Below are 22,232 nucleotides of genomic sequence, written 5' to 3' on the forward strand. Positions count from 1 at the left end.
TGGCCCTGCAGCACTGTGCTTGGACACCCTTGTGTTCTGGTTTAGGAATCGGTACCTCTCAGTGGATGATACCTGGAGCAGGTAAATACGTTTCTTCCATGTTGCAGGACCTGGGTGAGCAGCATGCGGGATAGTGGCCAGCAAGTCTGAATCAAACCCAGACCCAGTTATCTTTAAAAAAAAAAAAAAAAAGTATATTTGTTTAATCGCTTTGGGTATTAATCTAAAAACAAACCCAGCTCTTGTGAGGAGTTTTATCTGCTCTTTCCCGCTGGTCTGTGTGTGGGTTAGAAAGGGTTGCTTTGTCAGTCTTTGGGTAATAATATTGTGTAGTGCCCCCGACCTCTTGTTTTGTTTGTGAATCAAGAAAATAAGAGTCCTGCTGCTGAGGTTCAGAGGTGGGATTATTAAACAAATACACTGTATAGCAAATAAGGGCTCCAAAGCAAAATGCAAAAACTGTGCGTCCTACTTTCACTGAAAAGTGATCATTAAGCCCCAATCATCCTCTGTTCTGCTACATTCCCTGGGTTCGTATTGATTGAATCATAACTACAGTGATGTTTAATTTATCAAGCTGACTGCTGTGAATGTTTAATGCCTCTGGAGAGAGCTTCTTGCACCTGACATCAGAGCTTGAGACGTCAGCAGCGCTTGATTTCAGGGAGGGGGGCTGAACTCGGAGCGCCTAGCGTGTGATTTCAGGGGCGAGGGGGGGCTGAACTCGGAGTGCCTAGTGCCCGTTCTTGGTTACAGAGCTTCCTGCTACGCAACCCAGTTATACAGTCACATCCTGCCAACGGGGGCTCCACAAGCTCGTCTATCCCCGCTTTCTGTAAATGAAGGTAACAGCATGCATGCAAATATTTATCTGTTGAAGTTAAACCATCCATGCCAAAACAAAATGAAATGCTATTAAGATACAGAATTCCCAAACTGGAGCCAGAGCCGAGCATGCAGAGGGTAGTGGACTGTAACGGCTCTCCTTCCTGTGCAGTCACATCAGCACTGTAGCATTCTGTATTATTTTAGTGATGTCATGGTAACAACATTGTGGACCCTAGGGTACCGGTTTGCGGACAGCTGTGCTAGAATCTGTGGATACGGTACTGGTGCCTTTTGAAGTGGTTATTTATATAAACTGTGAATTAAAATAACCTAAAATGACACCTACTGGCCACTTTATTAGGACCTGACTAACTGATGACTCCAGAAAGCAAGATGAAAGCTGTACTGGTCAAATACCTTCCCAGGATTTCAATCCAATTGAGAATGTCTCAGATGAGCTTGAATCATGACCCCCCCCCCCCCCCCCAAGGTTTAGCTCTAAATTATTAATCTGAATGCATTCACATCCAGACTCCTTCCAACACCTTGTAGATTCTGTGCCATTTTAGGTCCTGATAACAGCGGCCTTCACACATTAAAGGAAGACAGTGTAAAATGTGTAGTGTTTATCATAATACAAGCATTTGCATTTCCATTGTGCAGGGAGCAACCAAAACAACAAATCAAAGCAGGAGCCTTTGGAGAAGGTGCAGCTCATTTAATGAAACTTCACTGGAAACAAGCATTCAGCTTCACAAGCAGCGGTACACCAGTGATCTCAAAAATGGAAACACACTTGACATGAAATCCATTAGTCGGCCAATAAATAAATTAGAAAATACTAAAATAGCTTTGTGTTTTTTTTTCTTTTTACTCTTTGTCTAAAAAAAGAAATTTGCATCAATAACGGTTGCAGTCTTCAAGGAATTCTCCAGTTAAAAACGTTTTCAGACATGCAGGTACTATGCATAACAATGGCCTTGACTGGCTACTCTAGTGGATAATGCTATTTTATTAGAATTTGTTAAAAGATACAAACTGAGCCTCTTGAATATAGAATTAAAATAAGAGGCAATACTTTCAATTCAAAATACAATCTTGGCAATATTACACTTTTGTATAAGTAAAAAAAACAACCTAACATATTAACCCTTTAAGGTACGAGGGACAGGTGTGCCCTACAAATAAAGGAAGCCAACCTTACTAGCGTTGCAATGTGTCAGCTTCCTCCTCGTGATACTTGAATCGTTCTCAGATGTATTTAAGGAAGAAACCGTTTCAATAATCGCTCAATTCCTTGTGTACCTGAAGGGTTATTATGTGCTAATTGCACATACACAGAATGATCCTATGCTAACCAACTGACTGACTTGGCACGATAACTTGTGCTCATATTAAGAGGTACCCCTTCTCTCATTTGGTACGCCCACCCATGCGAGGAAGAAAGCGTTTCTAACTGCTCCGGGGGTCCTTTGTTTTTGTCTTTCTCTTTTTTTTTTTTTACACAGCTGTTGTAGTGCTAGAGAAGGAAAGGAAGTGTGCTGGAAAGCAGATTGCTTCTTTGCAACGTTTGCTGTGTGTGAAGTGTTAACTGAAGGGGGTCATTTCAAATATGGTTTTCACCAAGCTGCAGAAAGACTGCTGGACAGCTTGCCTGAAAGCTGTCTGATTGTACAGCCTTGAAAAGACCTTGGCAAAGCTACTTTTTTGATCAGAAATGTGGGGCTGTTTTTTTTTTTTTTCTTTTAATTAACCCTCATGCAAAGAGTTCAAGCAACAACACGATATCGCTTTTGAGTTGAGAAAGCAGTTGCCTGACACTGCATGGCTTTGAAAGTTTTTTCTGCAGCATGTGCTTTAGGACGGTCTACTATGCAAATCACTGGTCCCGAGGAAGATTATCCAACTATCAGAATTCAGAAGAAGATGCTGCTAGTGACGAGCATGTCTCCTGACTAATATTAAACTGTTTAATGCTGGTCTCATTGCTATAGTAGTTGCAACGTTCTTGGCTGAGCCAGCGGTGTGTCTCCAATCCCTCTCTCTCTCCCTGTCTCTCTCTTGAACTACAACTGGAATCACATCTCCAAAAGAGAGCCGATTTACAGGCGTTATGGCTGTTGGTTTTTTTTTTCAGCTGCTGCTGCTGATGATGATGATTACACTAAAGTAAGAGCTAGTAGCAGCAAACGTACAAACCTTACCAATTTAAAAGAAGTTGAACTAACTAAATAGCACACGTCAATTCAAGGCATGTGCAATCATGAGCCAGGCTGGGCAGGAGTGAGGGTTGCTTGGTCGGTGTGTGCATTAGCGTTGGTCCCAGATCAACAATACGGAACCAAAAACTGCCGCAATTCATTTGCATCAGGTGTCAGAGGATTGCAAAGGGACGCTCACTCGCGCAGATACGTAGCGACAGTGACGGAGCAGTTTGAGAATTCCTCACAAAGTTTATTTTGTAAACGCGATTTTAACCAGTACAGGTAGGTAAAAAATATACAATTCACTGCAAGGGAGACGGAGGCTGGAGCAGGGACAGATTTTGGCACCAGAATGATCAACAGAGCTGCTGTTGTCATGGAAATAAGACATGGTTCCATACCAGGCATGTTACATCGTCCGTTACTTGTTTTAAAACTGCTCTTCTTAGCAAAACAAGATGAACAGGTTTTTTTTTTTTAAACTTCATTTGCTCAGCGATTTATGTACACTATACAAAAAGGAGGACGCATCAAGATAAATGAAGACGTTTAATTTAAAACATAATCTAATAATAACCGGCAAGTCCCTTCCCTATTTAAAACACGCATATTCCACCTTGTAATGACCCCTTTAGACCGGTGTTTCCTAAACCCTTTTAACCTAGACCCCGATGATGGGCCAATAATAAATCGTATTTGGCTTTCCCTTTAAGAGAAATTTTAAAAATTCTCTTTTTAACATTCTGCCAAACCGTTAGTAATTACCAGTGTTCCCAGGAACGCTAAAAAGATCTTTCTGTCTGATGCTGTCTAGTTTCTTTTCAGTGTTACTTCATCCCGCCGGCCGTGCGGATCAAACCCTGTTTGGTATTCTTTGAGGAGGAAGGGCTTTTTAGACACAATGGTTGTCTGAATTTTTTTTTTTTTTTTGTCTCCATAAACTAAACCCTCCCAAGCACACCGTCCACGGGGATTATTAAAAATAAATGAATAAATAAATAAATAAAGCAGGAAGCAGGAGGAAGCACGCTACACTGGGCTGTGGTCAGGAGAGGCGTGAGTGATGGTCACCACACAGTCGGGACTCTCTTTGGCCCGTCGGAGGCTGGTGTAGAACCGGTCATCCAGGCTCGCGCTGAGTTTGTCCGTCAGCTCGGCTGAGATGGTCTGGGGCCCGTAGCCCGTGCCGGGGGGCTGAAGCGGTGAAGGAGGACGGTCCTCCGGGGGGGGCTCTGAAAAGGGGCTGTGGAAGTGACTGCCCCCGCTGCCTCTGTTTCCACCAGCGCTGACGGGAGCCTGATTCGAGTCTTTGGGAAGCTCAGGGTGCTCCGATATCACACCAGGAGATAGAGGAGGACTGAGAAGAAGGGACTCTTCCTCTTCCTTGATTGTCCGGCTGCCGCTGGGGCTGGTTTTCTCCTCCAGCGCAGCAGTCTTTGCCGGCTCGGCGCTGGCTGCCCCGTCGCTGGACTCCTCGTCGGCTGTGCTGACTATCCGCGGCAGGGTGCTGTGGTAGCGGGTGTCCAGCGGGTAGTTGACGCTGTCCCCCCTCCGCAGGGGGGTGCGGTGCCTCTCAAAGGAGGGGGGGAAGCGCACCCCAGGGTCGCTGTACTGCTTGGTCCGCTGCCACTGCTTGCGCAGGTGCACCCGAGAGCGGTGCTTCGAACGCAGGGGGGACTCGGGGTGGTCGAACTGGGGGTCGTGGCGCAGGAACTCGTGGAAGAGGGCGTCTGTCTTCTCGTCGATGCTGTAGTCCCGCTGGCGGAGGACCAGGTGGTGAGGGGGGTGTTCCTGGAACATCTCCCCGTATGGAGACCACCCCACCGGGCTTTCCACTTCTAGGCTAGCCCCTTCCAGCTCCTCATCGAAGAGGTGCTCCTCGACGCTCTCGCACACGGTGCCCTTGCGGCCAGAGCTGGTGAAGAAGCGCCTCTTTTCAGACGCCGTTTTCTCCCTGGTGCCCCCGGCCGCCCCAAAGAGCCGGAGTTCCTCCGGGGGGCGGGAGGGGGCCTCGATGGAGGCGTAGCCACTGTCCATCTGCAGGAGCTTGCGGTTCCCCGATTCCCCGTCGCTGCTCCGCTCCGAGTCCACGCTGCCCTGCTTGGCCTTGCCCGTGGCGGACCCCTCTTTTCCGAACACCCCGCCGCCTGGCCGCTCGGCTTCCCCCTCCAGCTCGTCTCCGATGTCCTGAGACGGGTAGCTGGGCAGCAACCCTGGGCCCCTCTCCCCCCCTCCCAGCGAGCACACGCTCTCCGTTTCGCTGCGCACAGAGTCCTTGTCGTTGCTGCTCTGGTCCGATGAGGCGTACTGTTCCAGCGAGGCCCGCAGGTTCCAGATATCCCTGTAGAGGGTGTGATGCTCTGAGCTCTCCTGCCCGCAGCTACTCTCGCCTTCCTCTGGGGGCAGTGTGACTCCTCCACTGCTGCCTGCCACCACCTCCACCTCCGCCTCTGCTGCCTCTAACCTGCAAGAAGCAAATTACTGGCTTTAGAAACAAAGATGAAACCAGACCAGTGAATAAATACACACACATGCACATGAAACAGAGTTTATAAAGCATTAGGGGACCTATAAGTGCATCTGACTGCACTCTCTCGGTTGCTAATGCTTTATGGGTCAACTGCATCTGTTCATGATGAAATAATGTGCTGTGAGTGGAATTGATGATTGCCACCCGTTAATTACTTTTTACGATGCCTTCTTGGGGGCGACGTGAACAGATGGGTGATATCGTGATATGCAATTACTGCACCCAAGCCTGTATACAGCTGAAGAAGCATGCATCTCTACCGCTAACTCCTGGATGAGTCCTCAGAATGGTGCAAACGATGGACAGCTGCAGGCGATGTGGTGCGAATGAATGTAGAGGGTATTAAAGATACCTGCCGAGGGAGGGTGGTGGCAGGAAGGTAGAGGCTGGGGTGGGGCAGAATGCCACGTCGTCGTTGCGGGCGATGTACTGGATGATATCGATGTGGTGCGCATCCCGTTCCTGCTGGTCCATGTTCTCGCTCGCGGCCCTCTGCCGCTGGAACTGACGTCTCCTTGGAGATCCTGAGGAGGGGGAAACACATCCAGAACTTCAGGTCTGCAAAATGAATTCAGTGTCTTGTTTAATTTGATCGTAAGAATATAAGAAACTAAATGAGAGAGAGGAGGGCAGTCGGACCATCGGTGCTCGTCAAGCTGAAGTAGCTGACTGATCTCAGAACTTTGTCAAGTCGAGCCTAAAAGATCTCAGTGATTCAGCCTTAAACCCATTCCATACCCTTGCCAAGAATCCTACCCTCCTAAATCTACACCTAATTTCCAACAGTTTCCTCTAGTCCTGTTTTCTGCGCTTAAATTATTGGTTAGGGTTAGCTTTGTCAACCAGAGAGGCTTAACACACAGTGAGTTTAGTTCAGTTTCTCTCTGCAGTGCCTTCATGCAATCATTGACCTGTCTGCAGCCCTGCAAACCAATGCAACCATTACATACTGTAACACCCTGAGGTTCTGCAGAAACGTAATCCTTAGTAATTTCGAAACATTTTGTAGTTCCGCTGTTCCTGTATGCTGTCGTTGATATGCACTCAGACGCTCGGGTATTATTTTCCCCCTGTTCCCTTGGAAACCAAGCGTGATTCATATTTTATAGCTTGCACTGCAAGTTCAGTGGCAATGGTGATCAATATCATGTTTATAGACCTCAGATAGTGTAACATCTGCAGAGTGCTTACTGGTAAGGATCTGTTTTATTAATGCATACTCTAAAGTGAAACACCAGATCAAGAGACACTGAGGGGATGGGGCTGACTTCAGAAAATCTGTATGCATCTTAAAAGGTAGAACATTATTATTCTTAATCTATTGATATTGCTCACCTGCTGTATCTTGATTTAAATAATCACATTCTTACTAATTACACATGCATTGGCATAGCAGTTAGAGCTGAGCGACAGGGAGGTATGCAACGTGGCACAGCGGTTAGCGTTAAGGAACTGGGAGGTATGCAGCGTGGCGCAGTGGTTAGCGTTAAGGAACTGGGAGGTATGCAGCGTGGCGCAGCGGTTAGCGTTAAGGAACTGGGAGGTATGCAGCGTGGCACAGCGGTTAGCGTTAAGGAACTGGGAGGTAAGCAGCGTGGCGCAGCGGTTAGCGTTAAGGAACTGGGAGGTAAGCAGCGTGGCGCAGCGGTTAGCGTTAAGGAACTGGGAGGTATGCAGCGTGGCGCAGCGGTTAGCGTTAAGGAACTGGGAGGTATGCAGCGTGGCGCAGCGGTTAGCGTTAAGGAACTGGGAGGTAAGCAGCGTGGCGCAGCGGTTAGCGTTAAGGAACTGGGAGGTAAGCAGCGTGGCGCAGCGGTTAGCGTTAAGGAACTGGGAGGTATGCAGCGTGGCGCAGCGGTTAGCGTTAAGGAACTGGGAGGTATGCAGCGTGGCGCAGCGGTTAGCATTAAGGAACTGGGAGGTATGCAGCGTGGCGCAGCGGTTAGCGTTAAGGAACTGGGAGGTATGCAGCGTGGCGCAGCGGTTAGCGTTAAGGAACTGGGAGGTATGCAGCGTGGCGCAGCGGTTAGCAGGAACTGGGAGGTATGCAGCGTGGCGCAGCGGTTAGCATTAAGGAACTGGGAGGTATGCAGCGTGGCACAGCGGTTAGCGTTAAGGAACTGGGAGGTAAGCAGCGTGGCGCAGCGGTTAGCGTTAAGGAACTGGGAGGTATGCAGCGTGGCGCAGCGGTTAGCGTTAAGGAACTGGGAGGTATGCAGCGTGGCGCAGCGGTTAGCGTTAAGGAACTGGGAGGTATGCAGCGTGGCGCAGCGGTTAGCGTTAAGGAACTGGGAGGTATGCAGCGTGGCACAGCGGTTAGCGTTAAGGAACTGGGAGGTAAGCAGCGTGGCGCAGCGGTTAGCGTTAAGGAACTGGGAGGTAAGCAGCATGGCACAACAGTTAGGGCTGAGCGACCGGGAGGATGGAAGAGTGAAGAACACCATCTTTCAACGCACGCAGCAGTTCTGCAAATCCTTATGCCAGTGCAGTGCCTTTGCAAAAACTCTCCAGTGACACGCAGATCAAAATCCAGTAAAGCAGCCTGGGAAGAGTGACAACCCTTTCAGCGCGAGCACATCATCCATCTCACTGTCTGATGATAGCATCATTAGGGCTCCGAGGAAGCGGGTTGTTGTGACCCTGCCTGATATAGCACCAGTCAGCCAAAAGTGCCACATTACTGATCACATGAAACAGGAATTGACACTTTATTGTACTGCTTTAAGGGTAATTGGCCATAAATCACTATTAATGGCATTGATCTGCTGTGGCTCAGCCCTCAGCCCCCTGATCCTTGTGTCTCCTATTTAAAGAGACGGGATCTTTTACTTGGAATTCGTGAGCCTTTTTCACAGCTAATGAACTCAGGTGCTATTGGAGAATCTGACTGGCTTTGATTCCTTCTTTCCCTCCTGCCTGCTCTCTCCCTCCGCTCAATTAACCCTCATTAAAATTCCATCAACTTTTTACTGTTTCCAAGAACCCTTAAACTACCCTTAAACTCCACACACACACACGCACACACACACACACACACACACACACACACACACACACACACACACACACACACACACACACACACACACACACACACACACACACACACACACACAGAGCAGAGCCCGAATCAGGGAATACAGTTTCTGTTTAAATCGCACTGTTAACAAATAAAACACAAGAGGCTTCACATCACTTCCATTTAATACACAAAATAAAATACCTTCTCGTTTTATTTTATTTTCTTTTACAAAAAGAATGAGATTGTATGCTTTTTTCTTATAACAAAAAAGCCCAGCCTCTCTCCCTCCCCCAACCCCTATTCCTCCCCAGTCTCTTCCCTCCACCAACCCCTCTTTCTCTCCCAGTCCCTCTCCCTCCCCAGCCCCTTTTCCTCCCAGGCTGCTCACCTCTGGTGTCGAGGCTGGAAGCTCTCTGGTTGCCGTCAAGCTTCCACTTCTTGACCTTGAAGTAGGGGCTGGCTCTCTCCAGGCTGGCGTGGCGGTGCAGCTTGGTAAAGAACTGCAGCACAGTACCCTGCCCACCACCAGTGCCTGCCGAAGAAGAGGAGGGGAGTGCGGAGTCCGCAGTGCCAGCCCCTTCCACTGTCACCGCTGCTGACCCGGCCACGGAGCTCACCGGACTGCCGCCATTCCGAGCACTGCCTCGGAAAACATCCATCTGCACAGGACACAGACCCATGCTTAAAAACAAGACGCAGCGGGGGGGGCGATGGGGCGTTGAAGTCTTTTGACAGACTTGCCCGCAGCTGGGAGAGAGGCAGCCTGGCACACACACACGTACACAGGCGTCTCCTGCAGAGAATCCTGGTGGGCAAAAATAAAAATAACCTTCCAATGAACCCCCCCCCCCCCCTCCACCCCTCCACAATCCATCCTTCCTCCCTGCGGCATCAGAAGATATTTTAATATGATGTGACAACTTGGTTTTGCCTCGCACCGCACATCTGAGGTTGAGTTCAGTTCATTTTTTAAAATATATTTTAAATAGTTAAGCAGAGCAATCGTACTGTAATGTCATAAACTCTGTGCTACTCATTTTTTTAAATCAGATTATCTCCAGAAACAGAAAACAGTTTACAACCCAGCCCTGGATGAGATCAAACTACAATCACTATGGGCTCTCGCCATATGGTCATGACAGTCCGAGGGCCGGTGGCTTTGCTGGAGTTTTGTGCTGCGAGGTCCACACAGCTCCTCAACAGTGGCAGCTTCACCTTTATTAACGCTTCAGAAATACTTGATTGTACTAATAAGGAATTACAGAGTAAGTTATAACTCCAGCAGAAACATTTACAAACGCGGCTAATAAGCTTCGCACCCCGGGCGACAGCTTTCAGCTGCTGTGCGCCAAGACCCCAGGTCTGGCTGCCAGCAGGGTGTCCAGCTTGATGCTTGCTTTTAAATCACATGTTATTTCTTTAACCTTTTCTACATGTAAAGTGCATTGAGATGGCCATGGCTCTTATAATGGCTATATAAAATCTGATGTGGGGTCAGAGTGTGTCTCGACCTCCGAGCTAAAAACGCTAAAACCATAACCAGTCCAAAGTGACCCACACAACAAAACTGAGACAACTTTTGCTTGTACAATCAGATAAATTAAGATACAACGAGAAAGTGAATTTCGCACTTCCTTCCTATCTTTAATTCTTTCTTGAATTTTTTTTTATCTCTTTTTGTCTCTGTTTCCAGTAAGCAACGAGAGCCAGCAAAGCCCCAGTGAAGAGTCTGACCGTGCTGCCTGCTGTCTGCTCACTCCGGGGCACTGGGACGCTCTCCATGAAGCTGGTGTCCACAGTGGAGTTGAAGGTGTCACCTGGCAGCGCCGAGCTGGAGCTGAGAGAGAGGCTGGTCAGAGCCGTCTGGGGCAGCGCACACATCGGGGGCTGAAGCAGAGTAGAGTGACAGAGAGAGGGCAGGGGTGAAATGGCATAACCTGGAATGATAAAACGCACCAGCATCACTGGAGTAGCGCCGTATCCTGTGTACCCCGCCCTGCTCACCTGGAATATGGAAAGGCTGGATTTGGAAGCTGGCCGCGCCGCCATGGCGATGCTGTTGTTCTCGCTGGACTCGCACTCGTGGATGGTGACGATCTTGAGCGCGGGCGGCGGGATGTTGAGGTGGATCAGACGCGCATTCTTCAGGTGGTGGAAATCGCCCTCGGTCAGGGTGTACCTGCGCGGGGGAGAGGAGAGGAGAGGAGAGCAGAGGAGCTGAGAGAGCTGGCTCTGGGCTCAGGGAGCGCCATGCGCTCACACTGCAGCCAAGCACTGCTTACTGAAGACTGTAATGCCAAATACGGGTCCCATCTAAACGTGGTGCTGAAGAATCGGGTCTAAGCCCAGGATCCATTAAGCCGAGCCTCATTCACATTCATCTTTTTTTCTGGGAGTAAAATGAGCATTCTTTGGGGAGTGATCTGCGCTGTAATTTTGCAGATTCCCCCTATGCTCCCCTAGGTTTGATTTTTTTTTTATTAATTAATGAATTATTAGAAAATACAGTAGTTTGATAAGGGGCGGCGTCTCAAACGCTCATTTTTCTCTGGAGCGCTCGCTGACCTGCGGCCCTTCTCCTCCGTCTTTTTGCTGTGGTTGAAGAGAGCCGCCTCATTGAAGGACACGCGACGACCCATGGAACACGTGGACAGGAAGCGGTCAGTCTCGATGTCATGGTAACTGGAGGAGGACAGGCAGTCGGACTCGTCCACTCTGATGGTGATATCTGAGAGAGAGAGAGAGAGAGAGAGAGAGAGAGAGAGAGAGAGAGAGAGAGAGAGAGAGAGAGAGAGAGAGAGAGAGAGAGAGAGAGAGAGAGAGAGAGAGAGAGAGAGGAGAGAGAGAGAGAGAGAGAGAGAAAGAGAGGGAGAGAGAGATTCATTCAATGCATAAAAGGTAGGGGTGCAGCGATTCATTGTGTATTGCTGAATCGTGATACCTTCTTTACATGATATGTTGTATCGTTCTTTTTGCTTCACCCTCTATTTTTGTCACCTTGTCTGTTTTGCCTCTGAGCTGCCAGGTGGAAGACTGGTGACAGACTCCTCTCCACGCCGCCTGTCATGCTCCTATTAGATCGCCTTTTTGATTTGGAGATGCAGAAACTCGGAGAAGAGACATTTGTTTTTCTGCTACACTGCTGCACCTGAACTGGCTCGGGTTCTGAGGATCAAAGGTAGCATCGACATGCCTTTTCTTTCAGATTGCACTGTGTTAATAGTGCTTTTCAATCAAACTTCCAGGCAAAGTGTGCACACAGGGCTAAGCTGTGGAAGAATGCAGCAAGCAGACAGCAAGGGAGCATCGCTGCGTATACATGAGTAGAGATTTGATTGGATTCGTTATAAATCATATATAAGAAATCAGCAACCAATCAAGGGTTTGTCAAAACTCCAGTACAGTAAGTGACTGTTACATGTAGGGTATCTGTTATTATAAGAGGCATTGTTTCACACAGTTTGCACAGCCAGAATTGTACACAATATTATACAATTACACAAGAGACGAGGACCCGGCTCTGCGCTGCTAGTCTGGTACACCCTGATGAACGAGGACCCAGCTCTGCGCTGCTAGCCTGGGACACAGTGATGATAGCGGCTCGGACCTCTCTCTGTGCTTACCCTGTGCTGGCTGGGAGTCCTCCAGGTAGGTGGTGTTTGTTTTCTCAGGATCATCACTGGCCCTGGGAATAGACAACAGGGAGCCATCACTCACAGATCAGAGGACAGCAGGGCACAGCCGTTACCTTTTAACACAAGAACAAATCTTGTGTGGCTCCCAATGAAGTTTTCCTAAACAGCATGTGGGATACAGCTATGGCAAATGTTTTGCATCACCCTATAGAATGAACTTATAAAGTCGAATGAAACCTGCTGAATAATGTTACGGTAACACATTGAATTACACACTGCTTTGTAGTTTTCTATATGCTTAATGAAAAACTGACAAAAATAAACAAAAATTGACACTTCGAAATCTAACAAGAAATACTACTATTATGGCTTCTGGTAGACTTTTGCAATGTCACTGTTATTAGTAGGTCGGACTGCTTTGCATCCTCTCTTGTTGTTTTATTTTTCTTGCAACCTCACCCAACTAAAACCAGGCAGAGACTCAGGCTGGCTCTTTAAGAGCACAATCTCCACATCTGAGTCTGCCACAGTGAATGATGAATCACCGCGACTGACACCCGCTATAAAACGGAATTCCTATCATCATTTTTATTAGTCTGCATTAAAAGAGTCGCTGCCTGACAGACTGCAGAGCCACCTCTGAGCTTTGGATGTAGCGGAGAGTGATGGAGGAGGGGGGGGGGGGGGGGGGGGGGGGGGGGGGGAGTGTGCGAGGGTGAGAGTTTGTGAGAGCATGTGAAATTTACAGTTTTTAAAGGATTGCACCCATGTATGACTCTTGAAGAGTTGAGGTTCTGTGCTGTGAGACAGGTAAGGTTACCTGGAGTACCTACGGCCCCCCTTGCAGCAGTGACGGCAGATAATCAGCAGGCCTGACAGCAGGACCACCATCCCCCCGATGAAGATGGACAACAGGACGAGCAATAAGACATAGCCATCCTGCTTCCCGGGGTCCTTAGGAACGTCCTGTCAAACACAACACCAGGGCTCGGGTCAGTACCACACAGTGGTTAAAAGACGGTAAAGCATGGCTCAAACTCTGTATTGAAATGTCCTTATAATGGGACAGGAACAGTCTTCCTAGTTCAATTCAAACCATTTGAGTGTGACGCTTCAACCCTGCCAGTATTACCTACTCTACAGTTATTCAGACTAAGTGGGGCAGGCAGGGTTGAAAGGACACATGGTCTCATGGTTTGAATGAAATGAAGACGGCTGTTGAGTGTTCAGTGCACGCATTTATCCAGTCAAACTCAAAGCCAGGCAAAGAAAAATAATAATTAGGGCTAGGGTGAGGTTTGGCATATTAGAGTTAGGGTTAGGGCTAGGATTAGTGTTAGCGTAAGGATGGGGGATGGGGTTGGAGAGAGAGAGAGAGAGAGAGAGAGAGAGAGAGAGAGAGAGAGAGAGAGAGAGGAGAGCGCTGAAGGGTCTATTGTAAAAATAAATCAACTTACAAAGTGATTCATTCTGCAAAGATTAGTTTTCTGCTTCACTCACTGGCCACAATAGACCCTCCCATCTGGCAGAAATTAATTTATTTTTTATTCTCTCTCTTACATTTTGGATAGCTGTTGTCTAGAGGGCTAATTTTGTGTGAGTGTGTGTGTATAAGGCTTGTTATCAAGACCCTGCAGTAACCCCCACAGAAATCTGTGAATCCTACATAATCAAATACACTTCTTTACAGCCGCCTATAAGGTATTTCTAAAATAAGTAACTGCAATATGCATTTTAGAGCGAGATAATTACTGGCACTCATGAGAAAGATAAGGTTTCCTTTTTCAAAGAAACGCATACAAGCTTAGTGATTCTAAGGGTGTAGCCATCTAAAATTAGAAGCTGCTGAGGAAGATCTGGCACACTAATGCTGTAATGATTTAGCGTGTCTGGATTCAGTTTCTTCATGATACGTTTTGCACCTCAATTTCATACACCAAATGTATTTTTGCCAGCTATAAATGCGATATGCGATTCTCTCTTATAAACAATGGAACACATGGCACCCCTGACCCAATACTGTCATATATTCAAAAGATTTCTAACACTTATCCATGATATATTTAGACCACATTTTTTTTTAGAATAGAACCTTCAGTCACTGTGTGTATAATTGTACTGTGTTAAGTTTCTTATCTATGTATCTATTTATAATGAACAGATTTTTTTTTTTTTTAAGTTATGGCAGTCCAACTTCAACTCCATGGAATTCACACAAACTGATTTAAAATTTTAGGGATGGGAATGAGACTCCTATTGCACAGCAGTTTCACTCATTCCAGGTTTTACTATAAGCTTGTGTAGCAACAGTGTATTGGTAACAAGCTCAGGTGTGTCTTATTAAACTCACAGTAAAACCAGGGCTGAATCAAACTGCTATGCAATGGGAGTCTCATTCCCATCTCTGGAGGGCGTATGGAATGAGTTGTCAGCCATGTAGCTGCTGCTGATCCACTGGGATCCACAGGAGCCTCATTGGGTGTTCTAGTTTTTTCTCACAAGGTTAAAGAAAAAAGTGTTTTGAGCATGGGTGGGGCTAAATCTAATTATCCTAGAACGTACAATCCAGTATTTATACATTGTTTAGAGATAGGATTTTATCCTTGTGTGTGCTTTCTGGGGGAGAGAGGGCTGGTCTGCAGTGCGGAGGAGTCCATATGGCAAAAACAGACTGGGCTAGAAACAAAAAGGGGGGGGGGGGGGGGGGGCTTTCTTTATCGAGATCAAAGGCTTAAGCTAATTTTATCTGTGCAATCCTTTCAATTGCCGTCTGTCTCATTAGCACTCTGCTAGTTGGGTTCGCAGCTGAGCCGGGGGGCGGTGTGAATTTATTTTGGCTCTCTTCCCATCACCTTTCAAACGCACGCAGAGCCTCACCTCCTGCGCACACCTCAAAGCCTTCCTTTTATATAGTCTCTCTTATTTCAGCATCTATCTGCGGGAGTATCCAAAGAGACTGGGTCCCACCAACTGTCTGTGTAATCCGTTATCAATTAGGGCTGGGAAAGGAATGTTCTAATCCAGCTCCCTGACATTTTTACAGCAGTTTGCGGATGTTAATTGCCTTTGAGTGGTACTCAATTGCAAAGCTGAGGGAAGGACAGCTTTTCTTGTTTTGAAGTCAGCACATGAATGAATGGATTTATTTAATAAATACTTCTTAAAGCAGTTCTGGGTGTGAGTGCGGGTATCAGCACAGTCCTAGTAGCAGTGATTCAAGCTGTACTCACGGTCGTGTTTTCTGTTCGGTATTTCCATCCAGGTAACTCATTGCTCATTGTCGAGGCGAGCTCGAGGGTTCCCTTGGAGAGAAAAAAAACAAGGGACGTTCGTGAAACAGCAGCTCCAAACACAGACTCACTGAAACACAGACTCACTGAAACACAGACTCACTGAAACACAGACTCATTGAAACACACAGACTCACTGAAACACAGACTCACTGAAACACACAGACTCATTGAAACACACAGACTCACTGAAACACAGACTCACTGAAACACACAGACTCACTGAAACACACTCACTGAAACACACAGACTCACTGAAACACACAGACTCATTGAAACACACACACTCACTGAAACACACAGACTCATTGAAACACACACACTCACTGAAACACACAGACTCACTGAAACACACACACTGAAACACACAGACTCATTGAAACACACAGACTCACTGAAACACAGACTCACTGAAACACACAGACTCACTGAAACACACAGACTCACTGAAACACAGACTCACTGAAACACAGACTCACTGAAACACACAGACTCACTGAAACACACTGAAACACACAGACTCACTGAAACACACTGAAACACACAGACTCACTGAAACACACAGACTCACTGAAACACACAGACTCACTGAAACACAGTCTCACTGAAACACAGACTCACTGAAACACACAGACTCACTGAAACACACACTCACTGAAACACACACTCACAATGCATCCCAGCCTAGCCTTGCACCTCCACCCATACACCTAAACTTAGCGATCAGGGTAAATACACAAAAGCAGATTCAAACAGTTTTTATGGCTTGTGACGGCATCACAAAATCAAACCCTCGGTCTCTACACATTTCAGTCCATGAAAGCATTCCCTGGAGAAACAAAATTAACTTTAAATGTAGCCACAGCAACACAGTTCCCACCTCATCCCTAACCGTCGCTGATCAAAACACCCTATGGAACATTTCTGACCTGATAATCCCCAAAGCAGTCACTTCCGAGCTTGTCATAGCTGTGTGCTCATATACAACACAGCAGCTTGCTGCCCATCGTACACCTAACACCAATAGCATGAATCCAGCTCTGCAGATATTCAGTGCTGCTGAAATGCCTGTAATCTGTTTTCATTGGACCCCACACCCCTCTAATGCCTTTTGCCCATGCTGTGGGCCCTTACCCTGTTCAAGGCTGTGCACTGTGCTTCTTCAAAGATCCACACCTCTCCCTGCATCCTGCCTGCTCCTGATGGATGTAATGTGCTGAGCAGAGTGAAGTGCAGGCAAGCTCTGTCTGCAGAGATCTCTCCCTATTACCGGCAGCAAACTCATTACCCTTTGCAAAAGATTTGCCTGGCCTTTTTTTTATCCAAATGATATGCAGTGGCAGTGCAGAGACAGAATGGTACCACAGTGGCACTGTGCATCTGCTTTTACATTTACTATCTAGTACATTCAATTAATTGGATCTTTCTTTGATTGGCCGTTGTGCATCATTACATCAGCCAATCATAACGCCCGATTCCCGACCATTCCAGCATGTCTTATTTTGCCACTGAAGTGTCGTCTGACCTCACAGGTGACCGTTCCTTGAATTCCAGTTGCATTCTTCAGATACAGAACTACAGTCTCATTAGGAAACAGCCTACATATTGCAATGATTCAAGGAGAGTCACCCTCCCTCCTACACACCACAGGACCTCCGTGGGAGTCAGTACAAAAGTAAAGGGGACCGTTTTCTTCTCATGAAAGGAATAAAAACCATTTTAACAGCGTAACACCAGCTCAGCTGCAGTTAGTGGCGGTTAATGTGATATCCTAGCTAGAGTTTAATTTTTATCGTTTTTTATAAGGAGGTTTTGCAGCTACTTCAGCCACGCAATGATAAGGGGAGCAACAGAAACGGCACTGAAGCCAAGCTGGGCACAGGGATTGTGAATCTGTAGGGACTAGGACTTTAAGAGCATTCCTAGAGTTGGGAAAGCTAGTGTTTCAGGGAAGGAGAAAACACTGCAATATCAATGACTGTTCACCAATAATACAGCAGCATGACGCTTTCCCAGGGCTGTAGACAGGATTTCATTGATATATGAGCTTGGAGGATAGACCTTTCCAGGAATTGCCTAAACAGTGCTGACCTCACAGACACTCTGTGAATTAACAGTGTCCCCAGTGAGAGCCATGGGAGTCAAGCCTAGCCATTTGCCCTTCAGTGGAAATCCATATTATCTTGGGCTGCCTTGTTATGTGTGACTGGCTTAAACAGTCTGGCACAGAGCTTTAATCGACAGTAACTGATACCATGAGCGATCTTGCATTACACTATGCATCTATCATAGTAAACCGAGTTTTGTTTTATGCTTCACCATACCTTGTCTCTCTTTACAATGCTTACCTATGCAATATGCGCTCCCATGCCAAACTCTCCCAGAGCATAGCACAATGCAATAAAGTATACTAAAGCATAAGTATGCATTGAAAAGCTTAGAGATTTACTAAAGCATACTACACAGTGCACAGTGTACGCATTGGAGGAGTATGCGGAACTGAGACTGCTTCAGCAGTGCCACCTATAGGAGTGTGTTCGTATTGCCTCGTTACCCATGGCTTGTTCTGTGCCAGGGTACTGGGCAGTGTTGTGTGAAGCACTGCCCCCTCTGTTGGTGAGATGAGGTTGAAAGCTGTAAGCCCACGAATGCAGATGAGCCCGGCTCTTTTGCGCTCTGGTTAAGATGCTTCATTGCGGTGGGTGGGGTTGCTGGTTTGCACACAGCCTCCACCCTGTTACACCAGCACCAAGCTTCAGCACTGTACCTTGGCTAGGTAAGCCACACTGAGCCTGAACTCCTCCTTCCCCTCAAAGCTGGAAGCATGGAATTACCATCAATGCACGCTTCTCAAACACCTTGTACTTGCATTCGCTAAGAGCCAGGAGAATAATCTTGCAGAGTTTTTCCACTGTTAGCGTGATAAAATCCTCATTCCTTCCGAGGGCTGAAATGACAGCATCACATTCTGGGAGCTTTACTGTGTATTTATTATATATCAAACCCGGGGGTAGCTTATTGAATCACTGAAGTCCTAATTGACAGAGCGTAGAGCAAAACAGAATGGTGGAATCATTTCCAGCAAGCTATTGTTTTTTTGTCCATCAGAAGGAATTCCTGTAAACTGTAATTGCCTCATGAGAGGCCAGGCTGGCTGCACAATCTAATAAAGAACATCTATCAGTCCTCCTCAGATCTGACAATTAGATTTGACCCCACCCCTATTGTACAATCTCCAGCCCTAGCTTCTATCTGGACTTCTGACGTGAGAGAAAAGATGAACCCAGAGCTGGACTGGAAGAGAAAAGTTATCCACAAGCTTGCGTATTCTGAGAAAAGGTCTACCCCGCAACTTTGACTTTACAGCAGGACCGAACTCTCTGACCCTGACCCTGACCCTGACCCTAATACTGTTCACACTCATCCAAAATCAAAATTGAAATGTCTAATTCATTTTCTGAAAACGGGAGAGCTTGTATAGGAAGACAGGGGGAAGCTAAATTGTTTATTGAAATAAAAGGTGACATACTCAATAAACACACACACACACACACACACATATATATATATATATATATATATATATATATATATATATATATATATATATATATATATATATATATATATATAGATATATGTTGTGGGGGGGGTTGTGTGCAATGTATGTCGCGCTATACTATAAATCTATGTATATTCAAATGAATGCACTTTAATAATTTGATTAATAATTAAGTTATGTAATCATTACTCTACATGTGTACAGCAACTAAATATCTTTCTGTAAAATGTTGTTTAAAGAAAATATCAACTCAGCTGAAAAGGCTGGAGCAGTGGCACTCGATTGTATCAACCTGGTCTTTCAAACCAGCCGAGCTGAATGAAAGAAATAAAGACTGATGCGAGCCCTGGTCTGCTCTGTGCAGTTCAGTAATTCAGCACATCAATAGCTGACACATAAGTGAGCCTGGCATTGTTCATATAGTGTCTCTGCATCTCAGATTCAAATCTGCAGTACTATGAATTAATCATTTAGCAGACACGTTTATCCAAAGCGACTTGCAGAGACTAGAGAGGTGAACTCTACATCATCAGCAACTGCTGCTGCTGCAGAGTCACTTACAATAGGACCCCGGTTTTACTGTTTACCATGCTGGTGCTGTGCAGTGAAGCCCATAGATGAAGCTGCGCTTGTAAAGCATCCTTCCCACAATCGTGTTTTTTTTTTTTCAGAAGCATTAGATAGTTAGCGTGGCAGAGAACAACCGAAGCAGAAACAGCCACAGAGAACCACACAGACCAAAACATAAAAGAATATCAAGCACGTTAAATGTAGGAAAATGTATAGTATAGCTGGGAGGACACCGGAGCTTGTGTGAAATCGGGCAAAACAAATTGTGTTTTCGTTAATCAAACGTGCAATAACTCAAAAATAGTGTATGAATCAAACAAAAGCATTGTGTATTTCTGTATTGCGCGCTAAGACACTGCGAATCGCCTGTGATATGAGCACAGGGAAAGGCACACTGCTATTCCGTGTAAAGACGTACTACTGTACTCCACGAGTCCAAACAAAATCCATATAAATTACAGCCACAGCTCGGGAGACACCGGCCAACCCAAGGGTTGTTTGCCCACGCTGAGGAGCTGCATCTGTCCGTCTGCAGGAAAAGTACTTGGCCCGCTAGAGCTATCCTGCCACGCAGCCCTGCAGCGTGAACACGGGTTGACATCATAACAGTTCTGATTATATTCTGGTACTGTTATATTCCACAAAAAATGTGAGTGCAGTAGAATTGTACAGCGGCCCATAAAAAACAGGGAACTGTCAATGCACAAGCAACAAGACTCATTATTATTATTATAATTATTATTTCTGCATAGGAAACAGAATCCACTGTTCATAACGATTAGCCAACAGCTTGCAAAACAGCCTTCGCATTAATGAGAAACAATGTTCATTCCCCACAGAACACAGCATGCAGAAGTAACTCAATGGATTGTAAATGCATTTGCGCTGTATTGCTCCTGGCCACATGCACCGCTGTATAATTCTAGCTGTATCACTGAACAGGTTGAAAACCTTCACGCGTATGAGGAATACTCCCGCAGGTAAAGAATATTCAATCAGAATTAAGAACTCCTCCGGCGTGAAGGTTACGTGTTTAAACAGATGTCTCGTCCCATTAAATCAGCGATAATGTATTAACCCATTTCCACACCTCTAGTGCAGTCGCAGATTTGCTCATGGTTTTTTTTTTTTTTTTTTTTTTTTTTTTTTATTTTTTATATAATGAACGATACACGTATTTTCATTATTGTTGGAAATACATTAAAAAAACAAACAAAAAAAAACCATACAGCTCAATAAAAATGATAGAAAAGCTACTACCGCGCTCTCAGAAAGGACGTTAGCGCAGTTCCGTTTTTTTTTTAAATCTAGCAGATCCTCCATGCAAGAGCCTGTTTTTTTTTTTTTTTTAAATCTCATTACGTCGCATTGAACTCCTTTAAATACCCAATATGATTAAAAAAAAAAAAAAAAAATCACTTGTTTTAATTTTGTTTTTAATACATTTCATTCACAAACGCATTAGTCTTTTTTTGCCCATACTGTGTAAATTAAAATAAGGTATATTTTTCAAAGTATATACGAACAGTAGACTAGCCTAGCTGCACACATATAAAGCATAATGAACTGAAGGACTCACCTAATTGTAATTCATTTGGTCCATGCAGGGGTATTTAGCGAGAAGCCAATAGGCACCCAACCTTACTCCCAACACCTTAATTTTGATTTAAAAGCTAAAAGGATTTATGAATGAAACCCTCGGCTTTATGACACACCCACTCTGGTCGGAGATGCACCTCGTGACTCAGGAAAGCCTGGAGATTCGGGGAGGCGACTCCATCTGAGCCGACAGGGAGAATTAACCTCCGCGGCTTGTGCGTGAGTCACTACGCATTTGTGCAAGCATGCAGGCACAGCCGAACACCTCTCACCGAGATCATATCTGCATACTTCACTTTGGTCACACAACGCGTTGCTTTCATGTGGGGGGAACTGCAAAGGAATGCTGTTCTTCATTGCAATATGCGGCTGATTCCATTATCCAGCGATTCTTATTGTAGTCCTACCCGTTGTGGCAAAGCCTACGCTTTATATTAACTGACGCGTACATAGCTAACATGTAGGCTTGTGTACGAAACAGGTCACTTTGATATGAGTTGAAATTTGGAAAAATATATAACACACAAACGGAATGCAGTAATGATGCACAAATCAAATGGTGTGAAAATAAACATACAGTAGCCCACTAGTGCATAGATGTGGTATTGCAATAAATTTACGTCTAATGCAATTATTAACATACAAATTAGCACAAAATTATTATTATTAGCATATGTTTTCCACGCTGGGACGTTGCATTGCAGACCCCTGCATGTCGGCGGTACCGGGCAGCGCCTAGACTAACCATTCCAGTAAAACAAAAAGGGTAACCTTTATTAGATAGAGGTATTTAAATGAATGTTAGCTGTTGCACTGTATAGCTTTAAAAAAAAAAAAAAAAAAAAAAACACCCACACACAGACACCCTATACAACGTTTAGGCACGTTGTTATATTGTAACAAAAGCATGCAAATAAATCAATCGACTCTCCATCTGCTGACGCAGCGAGCTTGTCACGTCCACCCACGGTTCCTCGCACACATAAATGGGG

The 22,232-nt window shown here is 45.8% G+C and overlaps 1 protein-coding gene across 2 annotated transcripts; it reads right to left on the minus strand.

Moving 5' to 3' along the window:
* Positions 1 to 1,531: 1,531 nt before the first annotated feature.
* On the minus strand, positions 1,532 to 21,409 carry LOC121301498 (voltage-dependent calcium channel beta subunit-associated regulatory protein-like). 2 transcript variants are annotated; one of them, XM_041230967.1, is made up of 10 exons: positions 21,221 to 21,409; positions 15,450 to 15,521; positions 13,040 to 13,185; positions 12,208 to 12,269; positions 11,150 to 11,312; positions 10,589 to 10,763; positions 10,319 to 10,471; positions 8,973 to 9,243; positions 5,915 to 6,086; positions 1,532 to 5,496 (listed from the first exon to the last, which is right to left on the minus strand). In XM_041230967.1, the coding sequence occupies exons 2-10, from the start codon at positions 15,495 to 15,497 to the stop codon at positions 4,062 to 4,064; spliced, it is 2,625 nt and encodes an 874-aa protein (XP_041086901.1). In that variant the 5' UTR covers positions 15,498 to 15,521; positions 21,221 to 21,409; the 3' UTR covers positions 1,532 to 4,061. The 2 variants fall into 2 exon arrangements, with proteins under 2 accessions (XP_041086901.1, XP_041086900.1); XM_041230966.1 differs by lacking the exon at positions 21,221 to 21,409 and adding an exon at positions 16,644 to 16,875.
* Between the last annotated feature and the right edge of the window lie 823 nt (positions 21,410 to 22,232).

The sequence above is a fragment of the Polyodon spathula genome, chromosome 27 (assembly GCF_017654505.1).
Source record: "Polyodon spathula isolate WHYD16114869_AA chromosome 27, ASM1765450v1, whole genome shotgun sequence".
Taxonomy (NCBI): domain Eukaryota; kingdom Metazoa; phylum Chordata; class Actinopteri; order Acipenseriformes; family Polyodontidae; genus Polyodon; species Polyodon spathula.

Bases quoted from the DNA above. Each gene is read 5' to 3' on its own strand.
- LOC121301498 (XM_041230966.1), bottom strand. From the start codon at position 16,697: ATGCAGGGAGAGGTGTGGATCTTTGAAGAAGCACAGTGCACAGCCTTG. The intron at 12,270-13,039 runs GTAACCTTACCT...GTCTATTCCCAG, and splicing joins GGGGGCCGTAGGTACTCCAG to GGCCAGTGATGATCCTGAGA. The intron at 10,472-10,588 runs GTGAGCAGGGCG...ACTCTGCTTCAG, and splicing joins CCAGCCTTTCCATATTCCAG to CCCCCGATGTGTGCGCTGCC.